This window comes from Xyrauchen texanus, chromosome 1 (assembly GCF_025860055.1).
Source record: "Xyrauchen texanus isolate HMW12.3.18 chromosome 1, RBS_HiC_50CHRs, whole genome shotgun sequence".
Lineage (NCBI taxonomy): Eukaryota > Metazoa > Chordata > Actinopteri > Cypriniformes > Catostomidae > Xyrauchen > Xyrauchen texanus.
Window position 1 is genome coordinate 28,408,634 of NC_068276.1, and position 22,312 is coordinate 28,430,945.

The 22,312-nt window shown below is 38.5% G+C and overlaps 1 protein-coding gene across 1 annotated transcript in view; it reads right to left on the reverse strand.

Annotated features, from left to right (window-relative positions):
• Positions 1 to 962: 962 nt before the first annotated feature.
• The window catches only part of LOC127645273 (immunoglobulin superfamily DCC subclass member 3-like), a 100,394-nt gene continuing 79,044 nt past the window's right edge, over positions 963 to 22,312 (reverse strand). Inside the window, exons 7-14 of the mRNA XM_052128840.1 lie at positions 21,568 to 21,733; positions 5,894 to 6,141; positions 4,169 to 4,333; positions 3,654 to 3,842; positions 3,319 to 3,423; positions 3,041 to 3,176; positions 1,556 to 1,793; positions 963 to 1,100 (exon numbers count right to left, since the gene is read on the reverse strand). Coding sequence (XP_051984800.1) covers positions 963 to 1,100; positions 1,556 to 1,793; positions 3,041 to 3,176; positions 3,319 to 3,423; positions 3,654 to 3,842; positions 4,169 to 4,333; positions 5,894 to 6,141; positions 21,568 to 21,733 — 1,385 coding nt within the window. The remainder of the gene's footprint in view (positions 1,101 to 1,555; positions 1,794 to 3,040; positions 3,177 to 3,318; positions 3,424 to 3,653; positions 3,843 to 4,168; positions 4,334 to 5,893; positions 6,142 to 21,567; positions 21,734 to 22,312) is intronic.

Consider the following 22,312-nt stretch of genomic DNA (forward strand, 5'->3'; position numbering starts at 1 on the left):
ACTATCAAAACGCCTTTACAAGCAATATTCATACAACAATGTCATCCGTCAATTGGCATGAGGTACTGACATATCAAAACAGAAATTCATCAACATAGTGAAGCCAGGATCTCACACATAGAAACTATGTTTCAATATGAGAAAGGAACCACAACGACAATAATAACATTGTTATTTTGAGGTAGAACTTTGACTTCATCATTTGGAAGTGCTATCTGTTGGATTTTTTTTTCTTGAGTGGCAGTCCTTGAAATCTGAGGTAGAGAAGCACCTTTCCCTCTTTTGACTGAACGCTTGATGTATACAGAAACTGAACAGACAGCAAGATGCAGATCTCAAAGACTTCCTACAAGACATTCATTCCAGCTGAGGTAGGTTTTTCCGTTGCAAATCCTAAGGTTCACATAGCCAATTCTAAAGTCTTCATGAAGGCTGAAACCGATAAAAAAACAAAACAAAAAGAAAATCACTGATATCACTGAAAAACTAAATCCTGAGAATAATTTGAAATCCCTGGTAGAAGGCCTTGGTCTCTGCTGGATGGGCATATGAAGCCATTGGTAGGGTAAGAGCAGGCAGCAGGTTAATGAATGTAAAAAAATCTAAAACGTGATAGCAGGAAAAAATACTTCTATGCTGTGCAGAAGAAGCAAAACTAAAATCACTGACAGATACCACAGACTCTGGAGACTTTCACATCTGTCTACTGCTGGATGAAACTACTAGAGTGCATCATTTTGTTCACCTACCATGGAGAAATATTAGCAGTCCATTGCCAAACCACACCCATTATGAGGCCAAAGGGACCCCTTGTATTATAGTCCAGTGATTCCCACATAGAGTACTTAACTTACAAAAAATATATTTGCACGATAAAAACAGAACTAAAAAAGGGTGAATACTTCAGTTGACCTGAGTTGGATAGGAGTCTGAGCGGAGAATGGGGAAATTCTTGGCCTTCATCAGCCTTCATCCTGTTGGCCCTCTTCTAGATGCTGCTTGAACTGCACCCCACACTCCTCCACTATGCTGAAGTCATCCAGGGGAAGTGTGGACATCTGAGTTTCATTGAATGGACAGGAGACCAGAGAGCACTCAACCTGAAAAGAAATGCATACAAACAATAAAAAAACAAACAAAAACACAGAATGTTGTACTCGGTGTCTTTAAATACATTCAGTATCCATAGATATGCATGCAACACTTATGTAAACATACTAATGCAGACAAATACATGTAATGGATATTTCAGGAAAGTGATATGTAAAAAGCATTTAATGAGACAAATAGTGCAAGAGGTCAAAGAGTGAGAATAAATCAATCAAAACGAGGGGTAATAGAGTTTGCTTAAAAAAGTACTGTGGCCATACCATTGGTGGATTTAGATGGTAGTTTAGATAACCATATTATATCATAGTTTGTTGCATGGAAATCCAATTAAAATGACACATATGCAAAAAAAACATAGTACTTAGTACATAGTACTCTGAGTAGAACAGTAACCAAGCCATCCACATGTTATATACAGTATGTATGCATTTCCCCTAAGGCTCACCGTGTGGGTGGTATCAGGTGGATAGGAGAAGAGGGATGGTCCTGAGAAGAGCCTCTCCATTTCGTTGGAGTCGGTGCAGTTCTTTGCACCATGGGGTCCTCTGTTCCCTTCAGTGCTGAACCTGTGGGGGCCGTTCAGAGCCAGAGCTCCAGGTGAGGAGGAGGACTCGAGCACAGCTCCTGCTGTGTGGTTACGGCCTGCCTGTCGGGTGGCCTGCACAGTCTTACACATCATCAACCTGTAACGACAGAATGATCAACTCAGAAGCCCTGCAATGAAACCCTGCTCACCAAATACAGGCCGTTCGGTTTTTAAACGAGCATAGTTGCAAGAAACCTCTAAGTTAAGAAAACCTTTTACTGATAACACACTTAAAATTATCAGTATATTTAATGCCCAAATATACTTAGTTTTGACCAGACTGCACCCGGTCAACCATGTTGCCTTTAAAAGTATACTCTTCTGATCACAACCGAGTTCAAATGTGTTTGATGCATGCCCACTACAACTGCTTTGTGATCATTGCTTGAATTCATTCCAGACATATGGGAGGTCTCACACACTTAGCGGTCTTGTGACGTAGGTGCGTTTACAATTTTACTTGTAATTGGACACACCAAATAACGTATTTTTTTTTCTTATGGGGGTCCCTAATGCTTTATGGGGGGGTCCCGGATCCCTCCAGCACCCCCTCAGTTCAGGCACTCTTTGTGATACTCTTTTAGTACAGTCAACGGCAGGCGTATGCGCCAATGATGCGCACACACAAGGATTGTCCGTATTTTGAGAAAATCTGGGCCAAGCGGACTGTGCTGAGGATGAAATTCGCAGCAGGCATACTGTGCGCGGAAGGATCGGCAACACAGATAAACGAAGTATAATTTGGCTTTTAGGATTTTTTTTTTTCAAATAAACTTAAGGGCTTTCTTGAAAATGAGCCCTGCTCTTCATAGGGTTTAGCCCTTTTTTAATCCACTAAAACAGGTTTATTACACCAAGTGCTTGGATTCACAGAGGAGAGTATTAATCAGGATATATGCATTAAACAGCACTGTGAAGACACCACGCCCCATACAGTTCAGCACTTTATCCCATAGACCTTATTTGGAGCAGCGACTTATTTCATTTTTGACAGGAAAGACAGTGAGGCTGTTAGGGTCTTTTCAATGGATTGTGCAGTTGTGTACATTGTTTTTGATAATTCCACTGAAGAAACATTGAAAACAGATATTTTCAGTCACAAAACATCACAAGACACAAGCTGTGAAAATGAGATGTGAACTAAGACCTTTATACAGCTTTTTCAGTACATGCCATTGACGAGACTGTAAATCTATTCCTCACAGCATATGGTGCTACTCTACATAAGGTCTATTGACACTTTATTCCACTCCTTTTCACATTATGTTCTCATATATTTAAATAAAACACATGGCTTACAGCCACAACATGCTAATGAGAGCTATGGCAGCACTGATTTCTCACCTGCCTCTGTAACTGAACATGAGAAAAAGAACACAGAAAATGATACAGGTCACTCCAATGTGGATGCCGATGATGATGCCTGTGGTGGAACTCTTATTCTGTTCATCTTTTATACAGTCACAAGGAGTATTTAGCACTGCAGATAGAGCACACACACAAATACAGAGTCTCAGAGACATTCCTTGTTGCAGAGGTAAAAACGATATCGGTCAGAAGTGTGCTGTGCGAGGGACTATGCTTGCATGCGTGTGAGTGAATGAGTGAGTCAAACCAGTCACCTGATTTCTCCACTGTCTCCTTCAGCGACACAAAACGTAGTGTGGCATTGCCCTCTCCATGCTGGTTGAAAGCGAGAATCTTAATTTCATAAACAAAAGATGGGTCTGCCAAGAGAGGGAAAACAGTGTATTGGAATACAGAAACAGACCAATGCCCAAAACCAACTGCCATGTTTTGACACAAATGTTCTCTGTCTATATGTGTCCATATGCAATAAATTGTTCTTATATGTAAAGCAGATAATGTTTCTACCTGTACACAGCCCTGAACCAAGCTAGAAATTGAAATTAAAAATCATTGTCTCACAACCCTAAACTCCTGCTGCCAGACTCACCCAGCTGAGTGATGTTGTACTGGGTCACATTATGTGGGAAGGTAAGAGGTCCGGTAAAAATGGGGACTGAGACTTTACGGTAGTAGAGATTAAATCCTTCCTGTTGTCCCATCTTAGTGGATGGCTCCCACGAGGACTGAACCACCGTAGAATTAATCACCTTAGTGAACAAGGCTGGTGGTGCAGGAACTGCAGGGATGGCAAACACAGAGTCTCACATTAAATGTTTTTCAGAAGCATGATATGAAGGGATAAAGCATGAGGTAGGAATGTTTCCCTGAACAGCCTTCAGTTAAAGACTGTGCTTTGTCTGTGGGAAATGCTTTATTGCTAAGAAGTTTTACAGTATATGGAGTGAATTTGTGTTATTGTTTGACGACTACTGCTGGTATAAGTAGCCCCTTGTGGCTTTTTTAGGGGAATGCAATTAGCAACTCATAAAATAACTGGTAATGATACAATTATGCAATAAAATGAGCTTGTGTGTGCAAGATTGTTCAAAAAGTGTTTCATACCTTCTCCCAGAGTGCTCTCCACAGTTGTCTCGGAGGCTTTGCTGGCACCACGGGACGTGTAAGCCTTCACGTAGAAGCTGTAGCTAGTGGAAGTTTCCAAATCTCCGATTACCTGCTGCAGGGTCATTTTACTCACAGCCTCCTGGTACTCCATCTCCACTGGGTCTGAGAGTGAAGTGTGAAGGCAAACGATGGAAAGAGAGAGTGTTTATTAATTAATTGTCTGTACAACAGAGTAGTCTAATGTCTATTAACAACTAAAAATGTTAGTCTATTAATATTTTTTATTTCTATCAACACTACTGGCACCGTATTTATTTATTTTGTAATCTTTTTCTTTGAACCTTTTTTGGCCACTATATATTGTGTGTGTCCTTATGCATTGGCAAGGGTTGTTTGCAAACCACTCATGCCATTATAGTACTTCTAAAATAAAAAAAAATTAATAAGAGAGAGAGCAAGCGAGAGAGCGAGAGAGAGAGAGAGAGAGAGAGAGAGAGAGAGAGAGAGAGAGAGAGAGAGAGAGAGAGAGAGAGAGAAACATCATTGGAGTGAAGGTAAGATTAAAGATTAACCACAACAATTCTCCTCTTAATGTTGGCAGCAGTTGCCACAATTATGGCTGCAGTACATTTTATATTTCCCCATTATTAATTCAAACCCAATTGCTACAAAAGATCATATATATATAATAAATGGCTAAAACTCCAAAACAAATCCCTCATTGCTGTAGGGCAGCGAGGCTGCCAGCTGATGAATGCGGGATTCTCTTTCACTAGGCATATCAGAGTCTCTGAAATCAAAATTACAGCAGTGGGATAATGGCCGGCCCCTTTGGCTTGTAATCACCCATCTGATTGTTCTATAGAGAGGAAGGGCAGTGAGAGGGAAAGAAGCTCAGCAGACCACACTAAGAGCACTTGATGTGTCTCAGATCAGCTGTTCAGTTGTATACAGTCCAGTACAGATGAACATCATCATGTAACTTTAAATCTTCCCACGGGGGAGTGATGGAGAACTGAATACTGTACACATCCCTCCTTTTGCTGAGCTTTCAGGAACAGGCAGTGAAGACCACCAGTGGTGTCGCTCTCATTTCTCTCTCTCTTTCTCTGTTATGGAACTTTTCAATTCAACTTCAAAATACTTTATTTGCATGAACATATTTTTCCATACAAATTGGACTAAGCATCAATACACACAATAAAAGCACGGTCAAAGTTGGTCAGTGCAGTGGCTAGTTTCTAAGGGTGTGGAGATGAATGCCTGACTGTCTCCCCTTGATCTTTTGCTGACAACTGGGGACAATTTCACAAATTTGATGTATAATCACATTTATAGCAGTTTAAGAGAAAGTGTGCCTCTGTCTCCACATCACCAATGTCACTATAAACTACAGAATCTTTTAAGTTTGTTTTGTTTGTGTCTGACTGTCTCATCTCTGTTGCCATCTCTCACTCTTTCACCAACACAATTGATGGCAACAAGACAAAAAAAAGCAGTGATTTGCTATTGACTGCTGATCTCCATGAAATCCATAATAAGAGAGCCTTGAGTAAGGACTGAATAACACCTCAAAATGTCATGTTCTAGGAAATCTACAACATCACACTTGTGTTATTGGTTTACTGTTGAGTGTTTTACATGCTGGAGAAGAGCAGAGCAAATTGGGCCTCATTTCATTTAGTGTGTGTATGTGTGTAGCTTCACAAGCAATTTTCCTACCAGCAGTCTTGCGGATATGTAGCACATATCCAATGATGTCCTGAGCGTTTTGGTTGGGCTCGTTCCATGACACCTGAATGGAGGTTGGGGAAAGGGCGTCTGCACGTACACCTGTGGGCACACCAGGCAACCCGTCTGCCCACAGCACAGTTAGGCGAGCACTAGCCTGTGTGGAGCCTGCACTGTTCTCTGCAATACACTGATATATGGCCTCATCTTCCTGGGTTATACCGGAGATGGTCAGAGTACTGAGAAAAGAGAGAGAGCGTAGTGAGGGGTTAAAAAAAGAGAGCACTGGCTAGATTCAGACTCGCATAATAGCATACTGTATCTATATTCGGAAGAAATAGTAAGAATAGTATGTTATTATACGATTCCATATTAAGCAATAGAGCGCCACAGTTTTGTTCAAGAACAAAACATCCCATTCATTTTCTCCACATTTTTAACAATAACTTGTGGGCAGTTTGGTGGCTCAGTGGTTAGCACTGTCACCTCACAGCAAGAAGGTCCTGTGTTCGATATCCAGCTCAAATAGACCTTTCTGTGTGGAGTTTGCATGATCTCACCATGTTTGTGTGGGTTTCCTCTGGGTGCTCCAGGTTTCCCATCAAGTTAAGTGATTTGGAGACTCTACATGTAAAACCTGTGCCAAGTCAAATATGATGATCTCAGAGACTTCATGTTAATTAATAAAATTTGTAGTGAATAACTACATTAAACCTTGATCCAAACAAGTCATACCAAATTACTTAAGCACTCACTACCAACTTACCTTTTAATTCCTTTTTCTTTCTGTCCAAATTTCATATACTTTTTTTGCTTACAATCAAAGTCTGTAATGTTGTGCTTCACCTCGGAGCAGGCTGTTTGGTTCATGGCTTAGAAATCTTTTATGAAGGATTTTATGAAATCCTTATGAAAGAAATGGATGAGAAAAAACATCCAGAACCAAGACGGCTGAAAAAGTGGGCAGGTACTGTAGTGCTCCCTTGGTTATGATCAGAAAGAAATACTTGCTTACTATTTAGTAAATACTGCAAAGTAAACCATAAAAAAATAACTTTTTTGGCAGTTTAATAAAATAATGTGTCATGAAAAAAAAAAAATTACATCACGTGCTGATTTTACTTAATTTATAACACTGCAAAAACGGAAGATCAATTTTGTAAGAAAGCAGTAGGTCATTCTATACATACATACTGTAAATAGAGTTGTACTACAGAGGCAGCATACTATTCCGAGTACAGTCATTATTTCTTTATCAAGAGATAAACCTGAGAAACTTTTGTCAGAAAGTCCCATTTAAAAGATCTCACCCAAGCACACTGATGCATGTGGTTAACCTTTTTCTGTGTGTGACTGATGTAACTGCCTTAACAAAAGCAGAAACAAAATGCAACACACCACTCTGGGTGGTCATTAACATGAAGAAAACCCAACCATCTGTCAATCTCAACCCTCCTGAATCATCCTCTTCTGTCTTTATTCTTTCTAACTATCCCTCATATTTTCCACTCTCACCCTTTCAGTATTTTTACACTTCCTCCTCTGTGCCCCCTCCTTCACTGCTGGAGGATAAGGTGACGGCAGATGGGGGAGCATTATAAGTGGTGAATAAATAATCAGGAATGTTTCCCCCCTTAATCCCTAGGACATGAAAAAAATGTACCACGTAAAGGGCCAGGATATGGAAATGAGGACCCTCAGCTTCCTTCAGCTAATGTTCTCCCTTAGCCCCTCCCATTTTTCTGCAATATGTTTGCATGCTGCTTGTGATGTTGTAAAAATGGCAAGGGTGTTTTGGTCCTGCTGCTGCAGATTGACTGGGGAAATGGTAAGATGTTCAGTGTATTTGTGCACCAGCATTGTATTCATTCATTTCAAAAGCCTGCAGCCTACAAGAAAGAATTTGTTATATGCTAGTCAGTTCAAGAGATTATTGTGCTTCCCTTTGTGCTCTTCATGTATAACCACCAGCCTCCAGCACCCTACCACCAATTTGTCACTTTTACATGTAAACACACAAATACACTGATACTATACATCACTATTCAACTCATCGCTTACTTTTCTTCAGAAATTACTATTACCAAGGTCTGGCTCAATTTTTTATCTGTATGTTTTGAGGTAAGATCAACTTTGTTGTCAGAGAGATTATTGAGATGACACTTAAAAAAATGAATTGCAGTTAAACTGCAATCTGGTTGCAGCATTACTGCAATCTACAGTATATAGTAAAAAGTGCAATTTTGTGTAGAACAATGATGTTGTACTGCACAATGATAAACTGTACTGCACTTACAATGCCTTTTAACTGCAGTACTGATATATTGCACTACAGTACAATTGCAGGTCAGTGTAGCACTACTGCAGAGAAATATATATGGTATAACTGCAGTACACTGCAAAACAATAGTTCAGTGAAGTACAATTCCAAATCAATGCAGTACAGCTGAAATTTGTGTAGTTCACCTGCAGTTCAGTGCAGTTAAACAGCTGTATTACAGTATAAATGGAGCTTCAAATGCAAATGCAGTTTTCACATTGAACAAAACTGCATTTCTAAATCGTCTAAAATAGGGCTGTCAAAATTAACGCATGTAATTAATTTACAATGCTTGACAAATTGTTTATTTTTTTTATGTGGTTAACAATTACAAATTTGACATTAGATTCTGGCATTCTATTCTATGTGAGATCTAAATATATATATATATATATATATATATATATATATATATATATATATATATATAGAGAGAGAGAGAGAGAGAGAGAGAGAGAGAGAGAGAGATTTCAGCATTTTCTGTGACTGACTATACAAAATCATGCAATTAAATATTTTAAACAACATTGCCAATGATGGGTATTATTTACAGTACAGTACTGTAGTATAGAGGTCATGTACTGTATGTGCACTGCATGTACTGTATCGCATGTTCATGACACTTGCTCTGATTATTTGTGAAAAAGGATGAACATTTTCATGTTTATTTTATATTTGAATGTTTCATTTGAAATATAGCGTTGCTGATGCTCAGGTGTCCTAATGGCTTGGCACATCTTTTAAACCTTTTTAAACATTTGAATGTCAATAAATTGCTGATTGCTAATAACCTGCATTGTGTTTGCAGTCATTGGTCAAGTTTTGAAGAATTTACAGAAGTACAGCAAATGTATTAAGTGTAGGAGTGCAGCGGACAGTTCTAGAGAACAACAGCAGAACTGCAGTACAAGTGTGGTATTATGGACACAGTATTCCTGCAATTCTCAGTACTGCAGTACAAGTGTGGTCATTTTGATGCAGTATTCCTGCAATTTTCAGTACAAGTATGGTAATTTGGACACAGTATTCCTGCAGTTTTCAGTATCGCAGTACTGGTGTGGTAATTAGGACGCAGTATTCCTGCAGTTTTCAATACTGCAGTAAAAGTGTGGTCATTTGGATGCAGTGTTCCTGCAGTTTTCAGTATCACAGTACTGGTGTGGTAATTTGGACGCAGTATTCCTGCAGTTTCCAGTACTGCAGAAATTCTACATCCAATTTACCACACTTTTACTACAGTTAAAAAACTGCAGTTATTTTTTGTAAGGGGAGGCTGAATAAATTCCTGTACTTTTAAGGATGAATTATTAAGATATGCACCAATACGCACTCGCCTGCTAAATCTCACATCTAAACCCAAATGCACTTGGCAAAAGCCGCTTTTCCACCATTGGCCGAAACAGTTCTGAAACATACTGGTGGAACTACTTAGTGACATGGCAACTCACTTGCTCAATCAGTCCATTCTAATCCTGTTGTGTAGCATCACAATGGAAAAAGCAACCGCAACTGTGTCAACAAGTCATGATTGGTACAGAACAGCACAGTTCAGTAACAGTAACTGCTTGGCCGATGGTGGAAAATGGTCTAAAAAGGCTTTTGTATGTCTGAATAACCGCATTTCCGCGGTCAGGCTGTGCTAGTGTATGTTAGGGCCAGCTGTATTTGTTACTTCCAGGCCTTCATCGTGCCTCCTTGGGGACAACGGCCTTTGGAGAAAGGCTTACCCTTGGGCCTAAGAAGCAAACTGGGGATTGAGGCGGGGTCAATGTGGGGAATATGGGATATTCCTACTTGATATCTCTGATCTCCAACAATAAAGGCATTCCATTGCCAAATGCTCGGAAGAAGATTTTTAAACAAACAAAACTGCAATGCTCCCGTTATCTTAGCAGGGGCTTCGACTGTCTCCAAATACAGATTACATAGTCAGACGTTTACATACAATTTAGCCAAATATATGTAAGCTCAGTTTTTCACAATTCCTGACATTTAATCATAGAAAACATTCCCTGTCTTAGGTCAGTTAGGATCAGTCAGTTTATTGTAAGAATGTGAAATAATAGAATGTGTCAGAATAATAGTAGAGAGAATGATTTATTTCAGCTTTTATTTCTTTCTTCAAATTCCCAGTGGGTCACAAGTTTACATAAAATTTGTTATTATTTGGTAGCATTGACTTTAAATTGTTTAACTTGAGTCAAACATTTTGAGTAGCCTTACACAAGCTTCTCACAATAAGTTGCTGGAATTTTGGCCCATTCCTCCAGACAGAACTAGTGTAATTGAGTCAGGTTTGAAGGCCTCCTTGATCGCAAACGCTATTTCAGTTCTGCCCACCAATTTTCTATCGGATTGAGGTCAGGGCTTTGTGATGGCCACTCCAGTACCTTGACTTTGTTGTCCTTAAGCCATTTTGCCACAACTTTGGAGATATGCTTGAGGTCATTGTCCATTTGGAAGAACAATTTGCGACCAAACTTTAACTTCATTGCTGATGTCTTCAGATTTTGCTTCAATATATCCACATAATTTTCCTTCCTCGTGATGCCATCTATTTTGTGAAGTGTACCAGTCCCTCCTGCAGTAAAGCACCCACACAACATAATGTTGCCACCACCCTTTTTCCTCCAAACATAACGATGGTCATTATGGCCAAATAAAAAAAATAGTTTTGTTTCATCAAATCAAGAGGAAATTTCTCCCAAAATTAAGATTTTTGTCCCCATGAGCACTTTGGCTTTTTTATGGCGGATTTGGAGTATTGGCTTCTTCCTTGCTGAGGGACTTGGACTCAAGATGGCGTCGAGTATGGCTGCTGCGTTACGAGCTCCGACACAACACGGCAGTTTATTGTTTGTTTTGTTCGGGACACCATGCCAGTTAAAGTCAGTGAGTTGTCAGCGGTAACTTATGCAAGCTAGCTAACGTTTACATACAATATAAACTTGATATTCTACTTAAATAGATAACATGCGTATTTGGTTTGGCTTGTGAAATGGGCAGAGTGTGTGACGTTTGCAAAAGGAGGGCATATTAAGGGCGGGTTTTAGAGCAACGCTGCAGGCTTTTGGCCCTGATAGTGGGAATGCAGATGGATTTTGGTCTTGAGGCTCGAGGTACGAGGCTATTGGCCCCGGCTGACCAGTTGATAGCCCTGGCTCATACTGGCCCGATAGTGGAAAAGTGCCTATGAAGTGTTTTCAATCAGATCTGTGGGCACCTGTAAAATATTCATCCAATTCAATCAAATTCATTTTTACTATTCATTTTTACTATTCAATTCATTGTGCTATTTATAATACAAACTCCTCTATGCCAACAGAGAGTGAAATTTATTGGATTTCATAGTCAATGAGTGGGTCATGATGGGTCAGCAGTGTGAACAGGGTTGGATGGCAGTTCCAGTCTATTTCCACGTTACACAGCCCACATACATAGACAGACCTCCCAACAGAAAGCCTGTTGTTTACGAAATTCAAAACCAGCTGAAGACATTCATCCACCAACACCATGCTCTCTGGGCCAATCTGTCTATTTTCAGGCCTGTGTCATAACATTATCCCCGCACTCTGAGGAACAGTGGGTCAAACAATGTTATAATCTCTGTACAATCGGCTAGATGGCACAGTGTGTCAGTTCTGCCCAGTAAAAACACACAGCATGGGAAATGTGTGAGATAGAGTCTGTGACAGCATGTGTAACAGCGAGCAGTCTGTTGTCAAACAGCTCTTAATCTCGGTCACTGAACTTGCAGACAAAATGCACATGCTTACTATTGCGCATTCTTGAAAATATTTATATGTTTTACACTGAAACTGGGCTCATGTGGCATAAGTGTGGCTGTCAGCAATTTTTTAATTTTTTACTCCTTGACAGATACATCACTGAAATAGATGTTCTGTGAAATAACACTTGTGTTTTTCCAAAAATCTTTAAAAAAGTATCTGACCAGCCCACATGTGACCAAATCAGAAAACATTGAGGCAGATCTTGGGAAGGATCTACTTGATTGTCAAAATAATGGCGGATAGGGCAGTGTTTTTGAAACCTCTTTAAAAACAGTCATTATTTTTGCCAATTCTGTATGGTGCCGAATTAAAAAAAAAAAAGCTTTAAATTCAAAGTGAAACAGCATTCACAACCGATTTAACTTCTATAATCTACATATTTCCAAGTGAAACAAGATATTTAATGAGAAAAATTACACCATGGGACCTTTGGAAATTGACAGGATCATGAAAAGTGCAATTACAAGAACAAATCCAGGTGGTTAGAGGAGACGGGTTAAAAAGTAAGAGTCATCTGAAAAGGAAAGATTCACAGGTACAGCAAGTTATTCAATTTTAATCAAAGATTATGAGGACATTTTTTTACTAGTAATGTCCAGTGATGAATCATGCACATTAAAACATGCATTAATAAATGTTGGATACATTTTTATTTCATGTTGACTTTAAATTACGTTCATTTAGTCAATCTTAGGGTATATCTGCATAGTCCTCACAGAGCAGCACTCTCGAAATTGGGTGCTCACCCTTATTATCAGCCCTCTAGTGGAGAGAGAGCGAGAGAAAGTTAAGAAGGGGGTGGGAAAGGTAAGTGTTAGGTCGGAGAGGCATATGAAGCAGGGCTGCCAAGCTGTCTCTTTACTTAGTAAAAGCCTTGAGGAAATGACTGATTACAGGAAAGTTCAGAGGTCAAGGCCAGTGCCCGCAAGGGGCACATACTGGAGTTCAAGAAGGAACAAAAAGTGGGAAAGAAAAGACAAAAAAAGAATGAGTGCTTTGTTTTTGTCTACTTAGCTGTGCCTACTCTGCTGCAAAACATTGTCCACACATTCTCTCTAAAATGATAATGACCAAAATGTAAGAAGTCAGTTCTAAACTTTCCTTTCCATGGTCAGATCTGCATTTCAACAATGAAAAACCATGCCAAACGGACGAAGGAAAAAGCCAATTGGAGAGTGAAGCTCTCTTTGAAGGGTGATGTATCAAACCACAAAACCACAAGATCACCATTATCGAACAAATATCCATAGTTATAATGTCAACACAGCTACCATATAAATTATTTATGCATGTATGAGGGACATGTGAAATGCTTATAGAACCATCTTCAAAGTCCTTCAGAGCGCTGTAAGAGCAGGTCAGTGCTGTGTGATTTGACTGCGGGTCACTATGTCATTTTGATTACTGCTGTAATAGTGTTTTATGATTACAGAGTAGGCAATGACCCCAATGTGCTCCTGCAGCTATCAACCGCAAAACCTCCAGGTTGAGTGTGTAAACCTGCACCAATTCAGACAGCACACACATTACCAATAATTTTGCAATTTTACACTAAATTAACTTCACTCAAAACTGAAAATTCTCTCATCATTTACTCACATTCATGCCATCCCAGATGTGTATGACTTCCTTTCTTCTGCTGAACACAAACAAAGATTTTCAGAAGAATATCTCAGCTCTGTAGGTCTTTACAATGCAAGTGACTGGTGGCCAGACCACTGAAGGGTCAAAAAGCACATCAAGGCCATATAAAAGCAATGCATAAGACTCCAGTGGTTGGATAAGAGGATATGATAAGTGTGGGTGAGAAACAGATCAATATTTAAGTCCTTTTTCTTAATTTTTTTTTACTATAAATCTCCTTTTTCACCTTCACTGAAAAGAATGCAAAAGTAGATATGTATAGTAAAAAAAAAACTGATCACAATTTACTTACAATTTAGAGACTAACAGAGCCGAGATATTCTTTTAAAAATCTTTGTGTTCTGCAGAAGAATGAAAGTCAAATACTACAGGGATGGCATGAGGGTGATCTATCCCTTTAACTTGAGTTAACTACTGTATATTAGTTAACATTAACTAACAATGAATAATACTTAAACAGAACACATTCATTTTGGTCAGTTTTATTGTCAAAATATATTAATAATATTTTTTATGAAATTTGTACATGTTAACATTAGTTAATTAGTGCATTTTGAAATAACATGAAATAAACATGAACAACTGTATTTTCATAAATTAACATTAACCAAGTTTAAAAAAATGCTGTAATAAAATATTGTTCATTGTTAGTTCAAGATACCAGATACATTTACTAATGTTATTAGAAATTGACCCTTTGAATATAAATTGTCAGATTTATGCATTATGATACATTGATGGATTTTTACACTCGTAATCAACACGAATGGGCAGATGAACTCACAGATGAACCGCATGTGTTTTTGCATTTACCTGAAAGCGCGCGCACACACACACGCCACACACACACACACACACACACACACACACACACACACACACACACACACACACACACACACACACACACACACACACACACACACACACACACACACACACACAAAGTTAAAAATCCAACATTACACTATCAGGAAGTAAGCACGTTTACAATCACTTAAACTCCTGCTTCCAGACAATCCAGAGCTTGGTTAAAGCTGATGTGTATCTGTGTGAAGGTAAATGAGTGTATGCACATGTATATATGAGAGGGGAGGGCAAGAGGACAAGCTGATGAGTTTGCACATGTTGAGTGTGCGTGTCAATGTGAGTATATATGCTTGGGGGAGGCTGCCTATATGGCTGCCTATCTACACGTGTGTTGTGATTAATGTGTGCACGTGCAATTTTGTTAAATCGATTCTCTCTCACTTTTCTTGTCCGAATCTCTTGAAGATCAGCATCTCCCTGTCTCTATCTCTCTGGGAGGAAGCAAGGTTGACACATCAGTGTTGGCAGCAGAGTATGTGAGTTGAGCGGAGTGGGATCGGAGCATGGAGTGGAGCGGCATGATTTTGCCTGGAGCAGGTTTTTAAAAAATCGAACCGTCATTGTTTTCTCTCGCTCCAAGAGCGTTCCACTAACGCTCCATCACAGGCAAAATCGTTAACGGATCTTAATGCTATAATTCCCCACATGTTAAGAAGTGTTAAACTGTTGGCATGAAGGAAAGCTGGAATTTCTGATATAACCAGAAAGAATTAATAAAACATATTTACTCATTTAAAATCTAGCAGCACTTGGTAATGTTCGACCTCCAGCGTGAAGGTTACTTTCCCTTTCACCCTCTGTATTCTGTGTTTATGCTCCGAGTGTTTTGTTAATTTTATAGTGAAAATGAATGACGGGATGGCGAAGGAGAACACGAGGTGATCGCCACTATCAAATGTTTGTTGTGAAATCCTAAAAGACGTGTCCAGAAAACACGATGATAATCCGTTCACATGTGGAAAGAAAATCTAAAGGTCCGTAAAACATAAATCCCCTTTTAAAAATGTTGAATAATCATATCATTCTAATCTAATGCATCTCAATCTTAACTGTAAGCTATTATGTCCCGCATTAAATAGAATTGAACTTCTAACAATGATGTTAATATTGCATAGTTTGAATTTAATCGATTGCCATCTAAATTTATTTAGTGCTATAGGCTAATTTATGCATTATACATTTGCAGATGAAGAAGCTCAGCAAATGCAAACAGAGAGAGGTAGATTTTTTAAATCTTTAAAAGATTCAAAAGCTAGTATTTCTAAAAGTGATCTCTGCATTAGACATTTTGTCTTATATCGTTTTGATGAAAAAGTGTAGAGCATTCTGAGAATGTATTTATTTTGTTTTTGTTTACAGAATTATAGGGCAAGGTTAATTAAAAGAAGTACAATAATAGAAAATAATTAGGCAATAATACATAGGCCTAATAATGTTTTTTTTGGGGTAATTTATTAATTTGATTTAATTTAATGTTTTGTTTTTGTTCTGGTAATATATAACTTTATTCGTTTGGTAATTTATGTTTTTAATGTAATATTTTTTAGTTTTTTTACATTTAGCAATTCATTTAATTGATCAAATCCAGAGAATGCTGCCGATAGGTTTCAAAAGTAAGCTATACAAATTTAGAGTGTACATTTAAATCCTTTTTGATGTTTCCCCCTGAAAAATTATTGACTGCAGAGATGTCCTATAAAACAAAAAGCAGCCTTACAATATACAGTAGCAGCTTCAACGTGATGCATGTAATTTTTCAATGTAAAAAAGTGTTTAATGTGTATAAAGTGTATATCAGTTTAATGTCTACAGAGTAAGCCATTTGAAGGTTGACTTGCTCAAGAGTTAGTCAAGATATGCTTTTAAAACATTGCTTTGTTTATGCAGTTCAACATGTCTGGCTCAACCAATGGCGCAAATGTAGGGCAGGACTACCTGTTTGCCTGACCAATGATGGAGACAAGGACAAAGGAGAGGCTGAAGAGTTTGGGAAACTGTTTTTAAAAACAACCATTAGTGGATTTAAATTTTCACTTGATGGATGATAAAACAGGCAAAACAATTATTTTGACCTTATTCACAGTAGACTTACAGTCTCTTCATTGACATGCACTGTATAAAGCTCCAAGATCACAGCTTATTTTTCTACTAAAATTTCTTCAACAGATCAATCCAAAACACTATAACCCATTGAAGAGAATGTAAATCTATTCCTCACAGCCTCTTGTGTCGTTCCTGCGAAAAATTCAAGATGGTGCTAATGTGAATGATATCCACACATTAAAAGAAGAAACCAGAGCCATATCTAGGGACCAGAGACTTGGGGGTGGCCTCTTTTGATCATGGGCAGTAAGCATCCTTCTCCCAAACACTCAGAACACCATAGGATTGCAACAACACACCAACCCCCACACACATCAGAAATGTTACGTTGCTATGTTGACCACATTTGTCTGTGTTGTAAATAAAAACTAACAAATAAGAGGAATGGTCTCACTCAATTAGTTAATGGTGTTGTTCAGATTAAGAGATTCCAACTAATCCACTACTGCGCTCTCTCTCTGTCTACCTGTTTCTTTCTTTCCTCTCAGATCGCATGTATCCCACCCCACTTGTCTTCTCAAAATCTTTCGCCAATTGATTTCTTCTACCAATTAAATTTTCTCTCTTATCTTTGATGTTATATCTTTCAACCTCATTGAGATTGATTTTCTTTCAAGCTTTAATCCTTCTCTTTAACCACAACAAAGTCTCTGGCAATAAAACATTTATAGCAATAGACATGCTAAGCCAAACAGTTAAACTGAAGGTGTCTTCACAGCAGACATGTCCTATCATAGAATAGAGACACACAGGAAGATATGTGTTCTCCTCTGACATTTGTCTAACTGACCTCTAGTGGCGTCCTAATGGCTGTCATAACACTCCAAATGGAAGAGGACAATCATCGACATGACAACCGTTCTCAATGACACAAACAACCATCTCCTACAGCAATACAGTAAATCCCTGTGTAAGCTATAAAGGTGTAGGACACCTGACTCTAAATGCAATAAATTACATTGTGCAATTACAAGTGATTAACCACATAGGAGCCAATGAACAGAATATATGTATTCATATAGACTAAATGAATTCTGCTTCCTTTCCTGACTGCATCCCTTACATAACTTTAAAATAGAACTTTGAAATAGATCTACAAGTATTTTTCACTTATCAACACACTATCACTAAAGGTAAAAAATATGTCTGTATTGAGTCCCTGGTGTGGCCATTGTAAAAGCAGAAATCTCAGCCTGAACAAGGATCTTTGTTCAAGTTAAAAAACACACTTAATGATACAAAAAGTTCAGGGGTCATCATTCAAAAAGTGAACGCACAGTAATTTCCTTTCTTCAATGTTCCTACAATGAATTTTTGTTTAACCAAAATAAATGTGCTTAATGTGGTAATTTCTAAATCAAATGGTTTTATTCAAGCTAAAACTATTATTAATTATTATTATTCGACCTGAATATATTGTGTTACACCAACAAAACAAATTAAAATGGTCAGATCAGGCTTCTTAAAGGTGCTATATGTAAGATTGACAACAAGCGTTTGGAATGGGTACTGCAGTCCAAATTCAAAATATTGGAGAGTTGTCTGCCCCGCCCCATACTCGAAGCTCATGTGGGTTTGCCAGAATGTTGACATGCAAATTAGCAAACTTAGCGTCCATTTTAAAGGATTTCTGGGCTTTAAGCTGTTTCCATCTTCCAAAGGCATCTCCAATATTTATCCTTGTTTTACAACACCTCTGGTCATGGTGGTTATTAGATGGATGCGAGGCTTTTTAGGTGAGGTGGAATCTGTTATCTCTGATCCAGTTCATTCGCTGGCTTCAATGGCTGCAGCACGCAATGTTATTTACCTGTAATCTTGTTCAAATCTGGCAACCCGGTGGTGTCGAAATACTATTGGTGAGTGGACAGTGGGCGGGATCACACAGGCCAAAACACACGTGCCGGAATGGAAACTTCAAAGTAGAATATACTGGCTGTAGCATTGTTATCGGAGAAGCCAGTATTTCAACTTGGCATCTTTCCTAATTCTCTGATGACATATTATGGTAATTGTATGATTTAGTACAGGAAAAATATTACATATAGCACCTTTAAGGCAAAATGTGCAAAAAAAAAATTCCGTAATTTAGGACATCTACTTTGTGCATGACACGAGTAATTTTTCCAACAATTGTTTACAGACAGACTGTTTTACTTTTAATTGACTATATCACAATTCCAGTGGGTCAGAAGTTTACATACACTAAGTTAATTGTGCCTTTAAGCAGCTTGGAAAATGCCTTTAGACAATTCGCTTCTGATAGGAGGTGTACTGAATTGGAAGTGTACCTGTGAATGTATTTTAAGGCCTACCTTCAAACTCCATGCCTCTTTGCTTGACATCATGGGAAAATCAAAAGAAATCAGCCAAGACCTCAGAAAGAAAAATTGTGGACCTCCACAAGTCTAGTTCATCCTTGGGAGCAATGAAATGTCATCTGGTCTGATGAAACAAAAAAAATGGAACTGTTTTGCCAAAATGACCATCATTATGTTTGGAAGAAAAATGGTGAGGCTTGCAAGCTGAAGAACACCATCCCAACCGTGAAGCATGGGGGTGGCAGCATCATGTTTCAGGGGTGCTTTTCTGCAGGAGGTACTGGTGCACTTCAAAACAGATGGCATCATGGAGTGGCCATCACAAAGCCCTGATCTCAATCTGACAGAAAATTGGTGGGCAGAACTGAAAAAGCTTGTGCGAGCAAGGAGGCCTACAAACATGATTCAGTTACACCAGTTCTGTCTGAAGGAATGGGGCAAAATTCCAGCAACTTGTTGTGAGAAGCTTGTGGAAGGTTGAAAACTTGACGTTTTTGGTAACCAAAGATAAAAAATTTAAAGGCAATGCTATCAAATACTAACAAAGTGTATGTAAACTTCTGACCCACTGGAAATGTTATGAAAGAAATAAAAGCTGAAATAAATAATTCTCTCTACTATTATTCTGAAATTTCACATTCTTAAAATAAAGTTGTGATCCTAACTGACCTAAGACAGGGAATGTTTTCTATAATTAAATGTCAGGACTTGTGAAAGTGTTTAAGTGTATTTGGCTAAGGTGTATGTAAACTTCTGACTTCATCTGTACATCTGGTAAGAAACCTAATTAGGTTTTTACACTGAAACCTGTTTGAGTCAAAATTATAATCTCTAGCTTTATCTGATAGGCCATTTCTTTTTTAATTTTAGTGATTTATCAAGAAACGACATGCTGTTAAACACAATGACCACTAATGTGGACTATAGGGCTATTTTTCCCTTAAAAAAAACCTTTATTCACTGTTCATTATCACATTAAGATGTCAATGGGTTCATCCAAAAGCTGAAAAATTTTGCTTTCAGAGGCTTTATATGGAGTTAGGATGAAAATAAGGTGTATTTTGAACTGTTCTGAGACCAGTGAGACAGACAGCACACTGGAGGTTAAGTCATTCACTAAATACTGAGGGAGCATCCTATAGCTTTCCTATGCAGCCAAGTGCAATCACTCCTAACGTCCAGTCAAAAGTTCAGTTTCAGGCTGCAGATGATGTTTGGACCACTTAACATGTTTGGCAGACATGGGACAATGATACTCAGTACATAAATTCTGAATTTATCAGCGGTGTGCAGTCAGACTCTTCAAACACTTCAGAGAAGGGCTGACATAAATTGAGAAATCATCGTTACTCAAATTATGAAACGCTCTTCCCTGCGTTTATTTAACAATGTATATTCATTTAATAAATAAATCAATTAAAATACAGAAATATACAACTTAAAAAACTACTTAAATTTAACGTAGACAGCCTATCAAATCATTCTGTAGAGATAAGTCACAACATGCCCCCGTCAATGATTTTAAGGTTTTGTGATTCCATTGTATTAGCAGAGTGACAGAAAATCTGACCAATCAGATGTGTTAATTTCACCATGCAGGTTGGCCTTCAGCTGTTTGCCCCTACACAGATCTCGGGAAAAAGGTTTACACTGAATGAATGTAAAACAGGAAAGTTTTTTCCTTCAGCGATGTTTGCTACAGATAGAGAGCAATCAGTCTTAAAATAAATGGATGTTTTACAGGGAAGAATCCCCATGACATTATTTTCTTATTGACAACTTTCCTGTGATGTGTGCGATAGTAAATGCTCAGTCAAAATACTTTCACGATCGTCGTGTCAGCAGGCTCTGTTGAGTGCTGCTCCTGAATAAAAAGTTAGGTAAGAAACACAACAGAACAAGGCCACGTTCAAACAGTCAATGTTTGGTATTGACAAACCAATTCTAACACCTGTAATCATAGTGAAAGTGACCAAAGTAAATATCAAAGATGGCGCCATCCATGTACCAGTATGTTGTTTCACAACTGATGCCGCATTATTAAACAAACGAGTCCAATTGAGCAATCAAGGTGCGAGTTTATATATCAGACCATAATTATCCTTTGGCAGCTTTGAATGCTTTTTAACCAAAAGCACAATTCAACATGTGTCTCACGTTGAAGCAGCTACTGGATTTTCGGATGACTCACAGCTCATATGTCCTCCATGATTTAACAGAATTTCTCATTAAAATAATTTCACATTATGCAGTGGCGGATTTAGGCATGGGCGACATAGGCAGTCGCCCAGGGCGGCACGAGGCAGCAGAGTAGTGACTGTAACGTCTCAAAAATATGAATAATCAACACTCCGGATAATAATAAACAATTTGATAAAACAAAGAAGAAAAGAAAACTCACTTTCTATAGGTTGCTATTATTTAAAATGTCACAACTTAATCCCGCTGTCCCCATATGAGGACTGAAGCTTTCTCCAAGTTTATATACATTTTCAGGAAAACTATTTGCTTCTAAAAAATATATTTTTTCATGTTTATTAGGGGCTACTAGTTTCAAATCAAAAAGGGAAATGAAAAATGCACACAGCAGTTGGTTATTACAGAATAAAATCTCACCTGTTGTTGTTCCTGAGTTTGACATGACTGTCGGGTTCTAGGATCTGTCCATTTTTCAGCCAGGTGATCTGGGGGACAGGCTCACCCTGAGCCAGACAGCTGAAGATGGCAGTGGTGCCCACTGGGCGGGCAATGGATTGAGGGGGCTGCACAAACTCTGCTGGGGCTGTAAAGAAAAACTGAGACAGTTACAGTCAATAATATCCAAGAGATCATTAAATGAAAAAAGGTCACCAGTGTTTGAAATTCTGACACCTTTCTTGTGTTGGAAAATGTAAAAATGTATTGGGTGACTTTTAAATGAGCCTAGTTTTCCCTAATAATGCCTTTTCCACTTATATCCCCAATTTCATCCTGTTCTACTCTATTTCCATCTGTCACATATGCTAACACCTTTACAACGGCAATAGAAATATCTGTAGATGGAAAACTTCAGCACACACAATGCACCCATGAAGTGAAAGAGAAAGAGCAAGAGGGTCTCGCTACATGGCTTTATCACATTTATAATGAATGCATTGTGACAACAGTGGGTGGTAACATAAAATAAACTTGGAGAAAGCTTCACATTAACTCGATTAGAGCAGGGCAAAAACAGATTTCACAGGGCCAGAGGAGGAAACTGAGAATCCATAAATGACACAGTGAGAAAATTAAAATAGATTAAGTGCTACAGAACAGATGCGGGGTGCTGGGAAGGGATATGCAGCAAGCTTGGACCCCCAAACTTTACTCTCTACTCCCC